The sequence below is a fragment of the Bos indicus genome, chromosome 7 (assembly GCF_029378745.1).
Source record: "Bos indicus isolate NIAB-ARS_2022 breed Sahiwal x Tharparkar chromosome 7, NIAB-ARS_B.indTharparkar_mat_pri_1.0, whole genome shotgun sequence".
In the NCBI taxonomy this organism is placed as follows: domain Eukaryota; kingdom Metazoa; phylum Chordata; class Mammalia; order Artiodactyla; family Bovidae; genus Bos; species Bos indicus.
In genome coordinates, this window is record NC_091766.1 from 10,175,057 (window position 1) to 10,191,094 (window position 16,038).

The 16,038-nt window shown below is 37.9% G+C and overlaps 2 protein-coding genes across 2 annotated transcripts in view; one reads left to right on the forward strand and one right to left on the reverse strand.

Moving 5' to 3' along the window:
• Positions 1-16,038, forward strand: part of LOC139184054 (adhesion G protein-coupled receptor E2-like) — a 1,114,856-nt gene that overhangs the window by 684,907 nt on the left and 413,911 nt on the right. The window lies entirely within an intron of this gene.
• LOC139183856 (olfactory receptor 7A17-like) lies at positions 6,729-7,718 on the reverse strand. Its single transcript, XM_070792159.1, has one exon. The coding sequence runs from the start codon at positions 7,716-7,718 to the stop codon at positions 6,729-6,731; it is 990 nt and encodes a 329-aa protein (XP_070648260.1).

The window sequence follows — 16,038 nt, forward strand, 5'->3', positions numbered from 1 at the left end:
CAGTGCAGTGCCTAGTTTTATTTTCATCCTATATAAGAATATACTGATTCATATAAGTTTATGCAATGCAAGAGACACAGGAGATGAGGATTTGATCCTTTGTTTGGGAAGATTCCCTGAAGGAGAGCATGGCAACCCACTTCAATATTCTTGTCAGGATAATCCATAGACAGAGGAGCCTGGAGGGCTACAGTTCATAGGGTCGTAAAGAGTCAGAGATGACCTAGTGACTGAGCACGCTTCCACACATACAGAAGAATATTCACTTTCATTTTTGTTTCTATCAAAGATCTTTAAGAATACTAAAGTGACAGCTCAATTTTTCAGTAAAGAAAAATATGGAGAAAACAGAATAGACTGAGTGATATATTTGACCACATACTATGAATAAACACTCACAATCCCTTACATATACACCTGTACATTCATAAAAGAACTGAGTCTTAAACAGAGATTTGGTTGAAAAACTCCAGTTCCTTATTTGGGACAATGTAATAAAAAACAAGAATAAAAATTCTCCAACCCTTCCTACACAAATGTAAAGATTTTGTATAGACTATAATAGAGAATACAAATGAAAAAGTAATCCATAAATAGTATTCAGCTTCACAGGAAAATAATTGCAAAATAAAGCTATTTAGCATACTGCTTTTTAATTCTCAAAGATATTTTTAATCTGAATACCCAGAGTGAAAAAGAGATAATGTAACATTAATGTATCATGAACTTTTATTACAAAGTAATATTTGCAAACAATACATTGGTCTGGATCTTTCTTACAAATATAGAAATGTTTCAAAAGTAGCCCATCTTAAAAATTTAAAAAAAAAAAGAAATACCCACAATTCATCGGACTACCTCCACACCAAATGATTTTTATTTACTTTCTTTTTTTCCAAAACCCCTTAGATAAGTCCTGCTTTTACTAGAAGCACTATACACCAGCCATTCTTGACTCTAATGGGTTACCTTCACTTAATAGTCAACAGTCACCCCTGTGAAGGTGCATGCTCACATCCCTTTTCAGCATGATAAATAAATGTATTAATTAGTTAATCAGAAAAGCAAACAACTAGCAATATCTTAGCATTGGGCCCAGCAAGCGGCTATCAGGTGACCTCAAGGATATGTTCTTGGATTTGATTTTCTCTGATCCTTTTCTGCAGTACCTCTTGGACTTGCTAACTCACCTGGTTGGGAACTCTGAGAGGAAGGTCACTGAGGGGAACTCCAAACTCCTCCTGGATGGTTAATGATGGAGACTGACACTCTGGCTCCTCAAAAGACAGCAGGAAGGAGGGTGACAAGAGTCTCCCAGCCATACTTAGGACTCCAAGAGCAACTACCATGCCCCATGCAGTCCAAGGTTGTACAGGCTGAGGGATACAGCAGAGGAGATATTTATAGCTCCCCTTGTCTGCTCATCAGCACATTTCTGTCTTGTTACTCCAAAGCCTAAGCACATGATTTCCCAGTGGGACACTAGTCTGAAGACGGAAGGGAATGTCTTGGAGACTCTGGGTTTCCAAGAGACCAGGTTAGAGTCAAGAGAATCCACAGCTTATTATCATAGTTCTTCCTTGTGGACATTCTGAATTATTCAGTCTAACCTTCCAGCACCTCATCTCAAACCTGACTTAAGATTTTCTCCAAATTTAAGACTACATTACATACTTGCATAGATTAGATTCCTTGAGACTATAAAGTATTTTGTAGTAGAGACACAGCCCCTGATGGCTAGAGAAAATTGCTCTTCTCTTTAACAAGGTCAAGGAGGATAACTTTATTCCTTTGGTACAAACCTTGAGCTCTGCACACCTCAGTTTCATGCCACATTGTTCAAAATCATTTGGAATTTCATAATTATATCACAAGTTAAGAATTGTCATTTAGTACCTCACATTGAAATGTTTATTAATTGTAAGGTATATATTTGGATTTTTTTCCCTCTGTAATATTTACTCCGAATAGGAAAGTAGATATGTTCTTCCTTATAGCTTCCAGAAGAAATCCAGTACCACAATCATTTTGACTTTGCCCAATGAGACTCATTCAGTCTTTTGACCTCCAGAATTGTAGGAGCATAAATGTGTTTGTTTAAATCATTAGTGTGGTAATTTTACATTTGCATTAGGAACTGGCTATAGATATTTATTCAACTTCCCTGGTTGTTCAGTCGGTAATCTACCTACAATGTAGAAGATACCAGTTCAGTCCCTGGTCCAGGAAGATCAGGTGGAGAAGGAAATGGCAACCCACTCCAGTATTCTTGTCTGGAGAATCCAATCGACAGAGAAGCCTACAGTCCGTAGGGTCATGAAGAGTCAGACACGACTTATCGACTAAACCACCACCAACACCATAGACATTTAGCCAATAAAATTGTGTTCAAGAAACTGAGATTACATTTCTGAGTGTATTCATTTAGCTTCCCCTGGGGAAAGACATACTGTGTTGTAATCTCCTCTTAAGTAGAAGAGGAAATTTAAATTCAATTTGGGGATATTCACACTTTTTAGATGATAAAGATTTTCTCATTGCATAAATGTAAATGTGCTTTAGATTGCGATGTCCTTGAGACATTAATATAGGAAAAGTAATTATTTAATTTGTTGTCTACCATTTATACATATTAATTCTTCTGATCCAAGAACATATGATATTGCTCCATTTATTTGTGCCTACTTCCACTTCTTTCATGAAAGTCTTAAAAATGGTTTAGTGTATAGGAATTTGACCTCTTGGTTGAATTGATTTCTGAATATTTTTACATTCTTTTTGATGCTATTGTAATTGAGAGTTTTCTTTTCTAGATTGTTCATTGTTAATGTATATAGACATAATTGATTTTTACATATTGATTTTCTATCCTGCAAATTTACTGAATTTGTTTACATGTTATAATGTTTTTTGATGGAGACTTAAGGTTTTCATATAGATAGATAGATAGAAAGATTTATCTTCTTCAAGCAGAAAAATTAATGTTTTTCCTTTCAATTAGGATGCCTTTATTTTCTTTCCTAGGTACTCTAATGAGAACTTTCAGGACTATGTTGAATAGAAGTTGTAAGAGTGGACCCTCTTGTCTTGTGTCTGATCTTAAAGAATATGTTTTCAATTTTTTACCAGTCAGTATAGTGTCATCTATGGGCTTTTCATATATGGTCATTTTACTGTTGAGGTTCATTCCTTCTACATTGACTTTGGTAGAATTTTTATCACGAAAGAATGTTGAATTTTGTCAAATTATTCTTCTGCATCTATGGTTATTAACATATGATGTTTACCTTTAATTCCATTCATATGGTGTATTACATTGATTGATATGCTTTTGTTGAACCACACTTGTGTCCCAGAGATTAACCCCATGTGATCCTTGGTTATGATCCATTTAATGCTCCATAGAACTTGGTTTACAATATCTTGTTTAGAAATTTTTCATGTATATTCATCCAATATATTGGACTATAGTTTCCTTTTTCCTTCTTTAAAGATTTTTTAACTTTTAAAATTAGCTTTATTGAGGTATGATTCACATGCCATCCAATTTGCCAATTTTAAATGTACAATTCAATTTTTTTAGCACATTCTTAGATATCTACAACCATCAACAGTTTTAGAACATTTCCTGATAGAATTCATGAAGAAGTTGTTAGAATCTGCTTATCTATGATTCCCTTCAAGAGTCCCGGCTGCTGTTATTCCAGTCTCTCTCTACCCCCTTGTCATGAAGGTTATGTCAGTTTTCTGGATGGACATGTAGTCACTGAGTCTCCTGCACAGCTGGGGACGCTTAACTCTCACTCATATGCTTTCACTTTTTTTGTGGGAGAAATCAGAAGACCAAACGTTGCACATGGCATTGACCTGTTCCACCTCAGAGGAGGCATGATGCCAGAGAAACTAGCTAACTTGAAACATAAAGAAAGACAGACACCCTCAGTGAGAGTCATGAATGAGGATGTGAGAAACAACTTGCCTGGAAAAGACTAACAGGAGCGGCAAAAATGTAATAATTTATGTTTTTGCATAAAATATTAATCAATTTCTAGAGGTCAGGTATGGACTTGCTGTATGAGAAGAAGTACATTGCAGGGGGTATTATTTCACTGCAACTACTAGATAGTCATGCAAGTTGACAGACCAGGCAAAGTTGATTGTCAAATAAAGCTCTTGGGCAAATAATTACAGAAGCTGGCAGTTTGTAGTTGGGCTGAGAAATTTTATATATGGAAAGAATCAAGATGATACATGTGGGACACACCAGTATCTAATATAGATACATGTAGCATGGTTCATCCCTTGGGGATTTGTTGAAAATCTACTATTCTTGAATTTATTGATGTGAGGTGAGCACACAGGTATGGAGTGAGCACATTGGGATGATAGGATGATACACAATGTACACAATGTTGTACTCAGCTATATGGACTTATGAGCATTTGAATAGTGATCAGAGCACCTCCAGCTATTTAATTTCACTTGATAAGAAAGGCATTGTAATAAACTATATGATATAGGATGTTATGCAGCAATAGCTAACTGAAACAACAAAGCAAACAGTAATGAGAGCACGCATAAAAACCCACTGCTTTTTATTTTTGGCATACATCTTGATTTGGGGACAATATTCATGATTATTATTTAAACTTGTTTCAGATAACTAGATTATCAATTGGTTCATTGGTTTCTCCTTAATGAGGAACTTGTTCTAAGAAACTTGGAATGGTTGGAAGGATATGCACATTGTGCCAAAGTAAATGGTGATCTGGAATCACATGACTAGGAGAAATTTCAGCTTGCTTGTGAGTCATCCTTTGATCCTGAAGAATGAAGGTTCCTGAGGAGGAAGGACATATGAAATCATTCAGCTTGATATTGTTCATTCACTGCTCATGATTCTTTAGTGGTTATGATGAAATTTAGAAAAGTGAAGATCCTTCGTTCAGAGCAACAGAGGAGTCATAACTGTAATCAGGACAGGAAATTTTAAAGTCAAAGTTGAGTGATCCAGGAAAACAATTATAAAACACACGAACCAATAACTAACTCCAATGTATAGACTCCCTCTCTCAGACACCAATTTTCCACTTTTCAATGAGTAGATATATATAGATAGAAATTTTTTACATGTAAGGTTGAAAATTTGCTATGACATATTTAAGGTTATCTGTGACAATAGGACCATACTGTTGCTGTTGTTCAGTTGATGTTATGTCTGACTCTGTGACCCCATGGACTGCGGCAGGCCAGGCTTCCCGCTCCTTCACCATATACCAGCGTTTGCTCAAGCTCATGTCCGTTGAGTTGGTGATGCCATCCAACCATCTTATCCTGTCATCCCCTTCTTCTGCCTTCAATCTTTCCCAGAATCAGGATCTTTTCCAATGACTCTGCTCTTCACATGAGTTTACCAAAGTATTAGAGCTTCAGCTTCAGCATCAGTTCTTCCAGTGAATATTCAGGGTTGGTTTCTTTTAGGATTGACTGGCTTGATCTCCTTGCAGTTAAGGGACTCTCAAGAGTCCTATCCAACACCGCAGTTTGAAAGCATCAGTTCTTTAGTGCTTGACTTTATGGTTCAACTCTCACATCCATACAAAACTACTGAAAAAACCATAGCTTTGACTATTTGCACCTTTGTTGGCAAAGTAATGTCTCTGTTTTGTAATATGCTGTCTAGATTTTTCATAACTTTTCTTCCAAGGAGCAAGAGTCTTTTAATATCATTGCTGTAGTCACCATTAGAAGTGATTTTGGAGCACAAAGACCATATTAGGTCAGTCTGTTTATTCACATTTGCATTTCAATATAGATTTTACTGGGAGATACACATTTGATGATGATTTTTAATAGGTGACTATGATAGATACTCAGAGAAGGCAATGGCACCCCACTCCAGTACTCTTGCCTGGAAAATCTCATGGACGGAGGAGCCTGGTAGACTGCAGTCCATGGGGTCTCTAGGAGTCAGACACGACTGTATAACTTTCAAGTAGACAACCTGAGCGACTTCACTTTCACTTTTCACTTTCATGCATTGGAGAAGGAAATGGCAAGCCACTCCAGTGTTCTTGCCTGGAGAATCCCAGGGATGGGGGAGCCTGGTGGGCTGCTGTCTATGGGGTCACACAGAGTTGGACACGACCGAAGCGACTTAGCAGCAACAGCATGGTAGATACTAGGGACACGGGTTGAACAAGCAGCATATAACCCCAGAAGAGCAGTTATAAAACTCAATAGTATGAATAAAGTTGATATTACCAAAATATCATGGAAATAAGGTTATGATATAGACAAAAAATGAGAGACTCAAAATAACAAACTGATTTGGATTTCACTCTGCAATGGAATTATATAGGTTACTCTAGCTGCTAAGTGTGGTCTTTCTATGTGAGTGATACAACTCAAGACAATTCTTTATGGAAAATTTAAAAAAAATTACTTGGGAAGATAGCTCTCATTTAAAGGGAAAAAATGAGGAACAAAAATTTTCCCATGAAGTAAATGGAAAATTTCAAATATTCCTTATCCAATTTCAGAAAAAAATAAGAAACTTAGAGAAGAAAGGAAAGGTATCCATATACCAGACAGAATAGAAAGCTTAATCAAGTGACTTACTTAAATTATATGGAGAAGTTGAAATCAAAGAAATAGAAAGACCAGGAAATAAATGTAAGGAATAAGAGCTCTTTCTGCAATCTGATCAAGAATCACAATTTCTGCCTCTAATGCTTTGAGTGCTGTAATAACTGACACTTCTTCAGCCCCAGGACAATTGGCCCTTTTACAGCTGCTATCCCAAAGAATCTTCTTAGAAATCTCTTTATGTCTTTGTTTCTCAGACTGTAGATGAAGGGGTTCAGCATGGGTGTGACCACTGTGTACATCACAGAGGCTGTCGCACTTGAGTGTGAGCCATGGGTAACAGCAGAGCTAAGGTACACTCCTAAGCCTGTACAATAAAACAAGGAGACGACTGAGAGGTGAGATGCACAGGTGGAAAAGGCTTTATACTTCCCTCGAGCTGATGAGATTCCACATATGGAGAAAACTATCTTAGAGTAAGAGTAACATATCCCAGTGAATGGACCACCACCAAACAGCCCAATTGCAAAATACATCATCACATTATTGAGAAAGGTATTAGAACAGGCAAGTTGGATCACATCTTTGAATTCACAGAAAAAGTGGGGGATTTCCAAGACGGTACAGAAAGACAGTCGTAATGCCAGTAAGCTTTGTAACAAGGAATTCAAGGCACCTATTAGCCATGATATCAGCACCAGCAGTCCACAGAGAACAGGGTTCATGATGACTGTGTAGTGCAGGGGGTGGCAGATGGCTATGAAGCGGTCATAGGACATCACAGTCAGAAGAAAATTGTCCAACTGTACAAACAGTAGGAAAAAATACATCTGGGTGAGGCAGTCTTCGTAGGTAATGACTTTGGTTTGAGTTATTATATTCAGCAGCATCTTTGGAATAGTGGTGGAGGTGAAGCAGATGTCTACAAAGGACAGGTTGGAGAGGAAGAAGTACATGGGGGTGTGGAGGTGGGAATCTGAGATGATAGCCAGGATGATGAGCAGATTTCCAAACACAGTGATCAGGTACATGGATAGGAAAAGGCCAAATATAAGGAGCTGAAATTCTGGTTCCTTTGAGAATCCCAGAAGAATAAATTCTGAAATTTGTGTATTGTTGCCTGGTACCATGTGGTAGTGATCACTACTAGGACAGAAAGAAAAATGACTAATTTTTACACATATACACCTTAGCATAGTGAAATGCTGTAAATTATATTCAGTCATTTTAAATGGCCTTCTGTGACATCATAAGTGTTATCAATTCATTTCAGTTCAGTTGCTCAGTCATATCTGACTCTTTGCGACCCCATGGACTACAGCCCACCAGTCTCCTCCATCCATGGGATCCTTCAGGCAAGGATACTGGAGTGGGTTACCATTCCCTTTTCCAGGGGATCTTCCTGACTCAGGGATTGAACCCTGGTCTCCTGCATTGCAGGCAGACTCTTTATGGTCTGAGCCACCAGGGAAGCTGTAACAACAATGAATAGAAATTCCCATAGGCAGGTTTTCCACCAACAGGTACTCTTATTACACAGTTTAAATGCAAAATTCTCTCATACATTTGAGGAATTTATGTTGAATACTGTCTCTTGGCCTTCTCAGGTGGCTCAGTGTTAAAGAATCCACCTGCCAATGCAATAGATGAGAGTTCAATACCTGGGTCAGGAAGATCCCCTGAAGAAGGAATGGCAACCCACTCCAGTATTCTTGTCTGGGAAATCCCATGGATAGAGGAGCCTGGCAGGCTATAGTCCATGAGATTGCAAAAGAGTCAGACATAAATTAACTATTAAACAATAATTGACTGTATTCTGGGCTAAAATTATAGGATGTTGACAATGAGACTCCCAATGATAAATAATAAAGGAATAATATAAATTAGCAAACAAAAAGTATATACCTGGTGATAGGTTTTAGGGGAAAAAATAAGTATAAATAGAGTGAATGAAGGTGTTACATTTGAATGCAAGTTTAACCAGATCTGCAAACTAGGAGAAATTTGAACAGAAGCCTGAAGAAAGACAAAGCAGAGACACAAAATTACCTGGTGAAATAGTGTGCCCTGTTGGAGAAAGAGTCAGTGAGAAGGTCCTAAGTATGTCACTTGCTTCAAATTCTAGACTTAAAAGGAAGGCAAAGTGTCTAGGGGAATAAGCAAGAGGGAGAGTTATGAGAGATGGTGTCAGAGGCTGCTGAGGAACAAGGCGACCTCCCTGCTACAGGTGAGACCTTAATTCCCATGTTGTTCCTCTCACATTTTTTGTTTGTTTTGATTCATTCCTCTGAGTAGAAGTGGATCCACTCCTTATGCCCTTCTGCTGTTAACATTGCAGGATTTGTCCATTTTGGAGTACATAAACTCAGGTATCACTGCCCAGAGAAAAGCTCATTGCAAACACACACAAATACAGCATATTATGGTTTGCTGGGTTTGTTACTTCTTGGCTTTTCCTACTTCCAATCACAATAATTAAGACATTGTGCTATCTACTAATAGCAAATTATCTTTACCATAAAGAATGTAGAAATAGTACCTAAATTAAAGTTGGCAAGCCTCTTGAGGAAGTGGCATTCTGTTTAATATGAGCTCTTTTTTTGCCTTCTCTGAAAATAAAATTTATGTGGGCTGCCCTGGTAGCTCAGATGGTAAAGAACTGGCTATATAGTGTGGGAGACCCAGGTTTGATCCCTGGACAAGAAGTTAAAAAAAAAAAAAAAACCACTGAGAGAGAAGAAAGAATAGAACATGTGGAGGAAAATAAACACTGCCTATATATCCCACCTCTTGGTGGTTGCCTTGCTCTAGGGCACTGTCCTTGGAGTATGTGTATCTCAGTTCTGCAGGTATTTCATCTTCTTGGATAAGTCTGATGGCCTCAGTGATCTACACTATGGTAACCCCCATGCTGAACCCCTTTATTTACAAAACAAGATCTAATAAGCTCAGGCAGTCTCTGGGAGACAGTGAAAAAGAGAGACTCCTTGGTTTCAGCAGCATCCCAATCCCAGTTATACTCCCTTGATGCCCAGAATACTTAATAAGGTACCCTAAAGGAATTTATCAAAGGAAACATGAATCATTATCTTTGTAATGATAATGCATTTTACTAACTGAACTCTACTAGAAAAAGGAGCAAAGGGAATTAGCCCACAATTTACAACAGAAAATATACAATGTTCAACAATAGATGAGGATTTTAAACTTAAGTGGTATAGAGGTTCTAAATGATTTTAAATGAAAAGTTTTTGAGTCAGAAAACCCCTGTTTGAATCTCAGAACTACCGTCTATCAGCTGTTTGTACTTAGTGAGACTACAGACCCATTCTAACTGTTAATATCTTTACACAAAATGTGAGGGAAGAGGTATCCATTCGTCTAAGTTGGTAGACAAATTTACTCAATGTGTATACAGAACTTAACATACTTGTTTCATGTCACTAAGTGAATGATCATAACTTGTGATGAGTTTGGCTGATTATTTTCTTCTACCTCACAAATGTCTCCATTGCCTTCCCACCACTTGGTAATGAAGAGTTGCAAACTAAAGCTCAGTAGTATATCATCTTGCATATCAAATACAGCTTTTTCATGTGAACACTCAATGTGAGAGAAGATACTGTGAAATGTATGTCTCAAGAACTCTGTTCCAAGGCAATACCTAATTCAATAGATGTGGGGGAAAAATGGAAGATGCCAAATATATCCCATCTTAGAATGCTGGAAAAAGGTGTATGTTTCACCGCTCATGCCTCCAAACCTAGGTTTCTTTTTCTCTGTAACTATGAACTTCTAACCTGCTCTACTTTATCTGAACCAGTTTGAGGTCCCAATTCCTCCTTCATTCATGTCTCCGAATCAGACTTCCATTCCCATCGCTTAATTGTCAGCAAAGACTCTTGTGTTGCTGAGTCTATCAGACACTTCTCATTTGAACATTAAATAAGAAAATTATAATTAGTCAACCGAGCAAAACAGCATGACTAATATCTCTGCTCTGTTATAAGATGATTAGGCACTCAGGTGACCTCAGGTAAAAGTTTTCTACTTCCATTCTCTCTGAACCTTTCTTGAAGTACCTATAGAACTCTCACACTCACCTAGATGGGGACTATAAGAAGAAAGTTCCTGTGTGGAAATTCAAATTCCTCCCTGGATGGTGAATGATGAACTGGAGCTCTGTTCCCAGGCAGGTCAGAAGGAAAGAGAGAAGCATTGGTCCTTATTCAGATGTAGGACTTCAAAACCAACAACCCATGTCCTGTGCAGGTCTAGGTTGTATAGACTGAGGGACTGCAGCAGAGGAGATACTTACTGCTCCCTGTGTCTGCTCATTAGGCACTGTTTCCATTGTTACTCCCACCTCTGAGCACAACACTTCCCTGTGGGCACTGGTCTAGTTAGACAAGAAATTATTCTTATGATGCTCTGTTCCAAGGAGACCAGGTTAGATGTCAGGAGAATCTAGTTCATATAGTTGTTGTTGTTCAGTTGCTAACTTATGTCTGACTCTGTGACCCCATGGACTGTAGCTCTCCAGGCTTCCCTGTCCTTCACTATCTCCCAGAGTTTGCTCAAACTCATGCCCCTTGAGTCAGTGATGCCATCCAACCATCTCATCCTCTGTCATCCCCTTCTCCTCCTGCATTCAGTCTTTCCCAGAATTAGGGTCTTTTCTAATGAGTTGGCTCTTCGCATAAGGTGGCAAAATGTTGGAGCTTCAGCTTCAGCATCAGTCCTTCCAATGAATATTCAGGGTTGATTTCATTTAAGATTGACTGGTTTGATCTTGCAGTCCAAGGGACTCTCAGGGGTCTTCTCCAGCTCCACAGTTCTAAAGCATCAATTCTTGAGTGTTCAGCCTTTTTTGTGATTCAATTCTCACATCTGTACATGACTACTGGAAAACCATAGCTTTGACTATAGGAACCTTTGTCAGCAAAGTGATGTCTCTGCTTTTTAATACACTGTCTAGGTTTTTCATAGCTTTTTTTCCAAGGAGGAAGTATCTTTTAATTTCATGGTTGCAATCACCATCTGCAGTGATTTTGGAGCCCAAGAAAATAAATGAAAATGTAGAATTCCTCTCCTGAGGGTGCAATTATTATACCACTGTCACTGTCAGATAGCCATGCAAGTAGGCAGAGAGATTTTGTTGGTCAGGTAAAGCCCCCAGGTAAAGAGATTTAGGAGCTAACTATTGGCAGTTGTACTTAAAACCTCAGAAATGTAAAGGATCAAGGTGATATGGGTGGGACTCACAGGGCCTCTGCTTTCCTTGTGGCTCAGTGGTAAAGAATCCATCTGGAATGCAGGAAATTTGGGTTTAATCCCTGGGTTGGGAGGTCGTCTGGAGAAGGAAATGGCAACTAACTCCAGTATTCTTGCCTGGAAAATTCCATGGACATAGGAACCTGGAGGCTGTAGTCCATGGAATTGCAGAGTCATAAACAACTGAGTGTGCACACACACACCACACACACACACCACACACACACACACACACACACACAAATATAAACACTACTATGTATTATATATTATGATATATATTATATATCATAATATATAATACAGTATTGAGTATATATTGTATATGGTATATATACTATATAATATGTATTTTACAATATGTAGTGTATATTATATAGTATATATTATATATCTATTATATGTAATAATGAATGACATTTATATTGTTAATCACTGAACATTTAATGATCATAAAAATTTTAATTTTGTTTAGAGCAATGGAAAGAGTAGCATCTACAGGCATCATTGAAATATTTCAAGATGAAATCAGGAAGAAAATTCAATAAAAAACAACTTAAGCATAACAAACCATCACCTCAGTGAAACACATCCTTCCACAGGGACATTGATCTTCCATACTTCAATGTGTGAATGTATAGCATAATAAGTATTTCACTTAGTAATACAAAGAAAATTTAAAAATTTTCTTTGTATTCATGTTTTCCCTAACTCAAAAGCCATATTAAGTATAATAAGTAACATTAAATAAATAAATTTTATTTAATCAAATTTGTTTCAGTGTAGACTCCGCCTGCTGATGTGTATTTGGTGACCATTTCAACAGTCACTCGAGCAGGCACTGTGGACATGGAGCTGAATAAGAGAATAGGATCCTTTTGAGGAGAGTAAAACTCAATGCCCACATATACACACACTATTATTTAAGTCTACAAATGGCTGCCGACTCTAGTTTTCTTGCCTGGAAATTTACATGGACAGAGGAGCCTGGCAGGCTATAGTTCATGGGGTCACAAAAGTTGGACAGAACTGAGGGACTAACACTTTCACTTTATCAGAACAAACAGTTAAAATATGACATACAAAGGAATGATTTACACAAAGGTGAAAAAAATTATGGTCTCAGATATTCCTCTAGTAAAAAATTCTACAAATTATTTTGGTTTTTAATTGTATTTCTTAAAATGAGTAATATAACGACAACTACTGTTTTGGGAAAACAAGAAAAAATTACTTGGGATAAAAAATGCATCACCATGTTATTAAGAAAAATGTCAGAACAGAAATTATCATTGAGAAATTGATGTCTCACCCTATAAAGAATTGAAAATTTCCATATATTTCTATGCAAAGATGGGCAAAGTTTGTAAATTTAAAAATATACAAATAAAAAAAAACTGGCTTTATATTAGACTGAGGAGAAAGTTTAATAAAATGAGTTACAGACACTGCATAAAGAATTTTAATTAAAAAAATAAAAATCCCAGGAAGTAAATGGACAGAACAAAGCTGATTCTACAATGATCAAAGTACCACAATTTTTAGTTCCAAGGCTTTGAACTGTGCAGTTGAGAGTATTTTATCACACCCAGGATATCTGTCCATTTTATTCTTGTCATCATACAGGAACTCTTCTGAACTTCATTTATGTTTTTATTCCTCAAACTCTAGAGAAGTGGGCCCATCATGAGTTTGACACCTATGTACATCACTGAGGCTTTTGCACTTAAGTTTGAGCTGTGGGTAGCCACAGAACTAAGATATATTCCTAAGCGCCTACAATAAAATAAAGAGACACCTGAGAGCTGAGATGCACAGGTGGAAAATGCTTTATTCTTTCACTGAGGTGAAGAGATTGCATATATGGAGGATACTAATTTAACAAGGGGATCACCAGCCAGCAGCACTGATGCAAAATACATCACTGAGTTATTAAGAAAGGTGTCAAAACAGAACATGAATAATTTTCACACCAATGGGCATTACCCATATTACTTAACCTGGACAATTTTTATTTTGCAGTCAATATTGATTTTAATTGGTTATAGATAAGTTCTTCTTGAGATTATGCCCCACTCATTTCATCTCTGCATAGGAAATTTTGCCCCATTCTCAGCATATTCTCAAAAATATCATACATGCTGCAATTGTAGGAAGAAATTCTTGCATGTATTTGAGGAACATATTTCAAGTGCCAACCACATTCCGAGAACACATAGGCAATAAGCATAGGGTGCTTAAAAATAAATACCCCACCATCCAATGACAGTGAAAATGATATGCAAATAAGTATATCAGGTGGTGACAAATGCTATGAAGGAAACAAATCCATGTATTAAAAAAAAATCTTGGTAGGAGATATTATCTTGTGCTGAGTGTTCAAATAAGGCTGGCAAACAGGTGATAATTCAGCAGGTACCTCAAGAAGGAAAGAGAATGGTGTAGTATGACATCAGGAGGAGCATGTGCCTGGCAGAGGGAATGGCCACTGCCATGGACCTGAGGAAGATATTTGTTCCACGTGTTCAAATGCAAACAAGGAAGCCACTGGGGCAGAGAATAAGCAAGATGGGGAGTGATTAGAGATGGTGTCAGGGATGCTGAGGAACAAGGTGGCTTCCCTGATACATATTACATTTCAGTCCACAGAGAATCCCTTTTTGTATGTTCTTTCTTGCATTTGATTAATTTGTTGCCAAGGCTTCCTGTGAATTCAAACAAATTTCTTAATACTATCTGTTGACTGAATTCTGACCTCCGTGTTACATCACCTTAATATATAAGCCCAGGTGCCTCTGCTTTAGGAACTGCTCTCAAGCCACAGGGCACAGACACATACCAAATCCTCCTGGGCTGTGTTACTACCATGCACTTCTCACCCAGAACTACCTGCCTGTGTCATTACAATTGAGGCTGGTCAAATCAGATTATCTTTCTCTTAAATAATGTATAAATGGTACCCAGAAATTCCACTTCCTAAGCTTTCCATGGACCAATAAACTAGGGGTTCCTTTTAGGTATGAGTTTTTCTGCCATGTATTTTTAAAAATAAATTAAAAAGTAAGAGAGATGGAATTTAGAAAGATGGTAACAATAACCCGGTGTACGAGACAGCAAAAGAGACACTGATGTATAGAACAGTCTTATGGACTCTGTGGGAGAGGGAGAGGGTGGGAAGATGTGGGAGAATGGCAGTGAAACATGTAAAATATCATGTAGGAAACGAGTTGCCAGTCCAGGTTCGATGCATGAGGCTGGATGCTTGGGGCTGGTGCACTGGGACGGCCCAGAGGGATGGTATGGGGAGGGAGGAGGGAGGAGGGTTCGGGATGGGGAACACATGTATACCTGTGGCGGATTCATTTTGATATTTGGCAAAACTAATACAATTATGTAAAGTTTAAAAATAAAATAAAATTGGAAGAATAAAAAAAAAAAAAAAGTAAGAGAGAGCGCTTCCCTGATGGTCCAGTGGTTACGAATCTGTCTGCCAACCTGAGGGACACAGGTTTGAGCACTGCTCCCGGAAGATCCCATATGCCACTTGGCAACTAAGTCCATTCATCACAACTGCTGAAACCTGTGCGCCTAGAACCCGTGCTCAGCAACAGGAGAAGCCACCAAGATGAGGAGCCAGTGCACCGCAATGAAGAGTAGCGGTGCCACAACGAAGAGCAGTAGTGCCTCTGCACTAGTGGTGCCATAAAGTATGTGTGTATGTATTTAAGTACAAGAGAGACTAAAAGAAATGAAATGGATATTGTGGGAAAATGATCTACTAAGCTCAAATGTTCTCTAAGACAATGTGATGAAGAATAACTTCTTCGGTTTGGCAAAATTCCAGCCCCTGTAAGATTTCCTTGATTCAAGAGGAAAAAGTACCTGTATTCCAACAACACAGACAGTGATATGTGTATGATGTGAAACACCATACAGATTGAATATCCAAGAAAAAATAAGCAAAAGGAATAAATCAACAGTTCACAAAAGGGCATATACAGACACAATAAGAGTTTAGTATGTCTTGCATTAAGCAGTATAAGATTTGTCCTGAGACTTTTCCATATTTTTAGACTTTTTCATTTTTGTGGTCTTGAAGTAGGAGATAGATGAGCCCTGTGCCTGGACTGGATAGCTGGTGTTGGTCAAATGGAGTAAAATTGAAGTTTTGCTCTC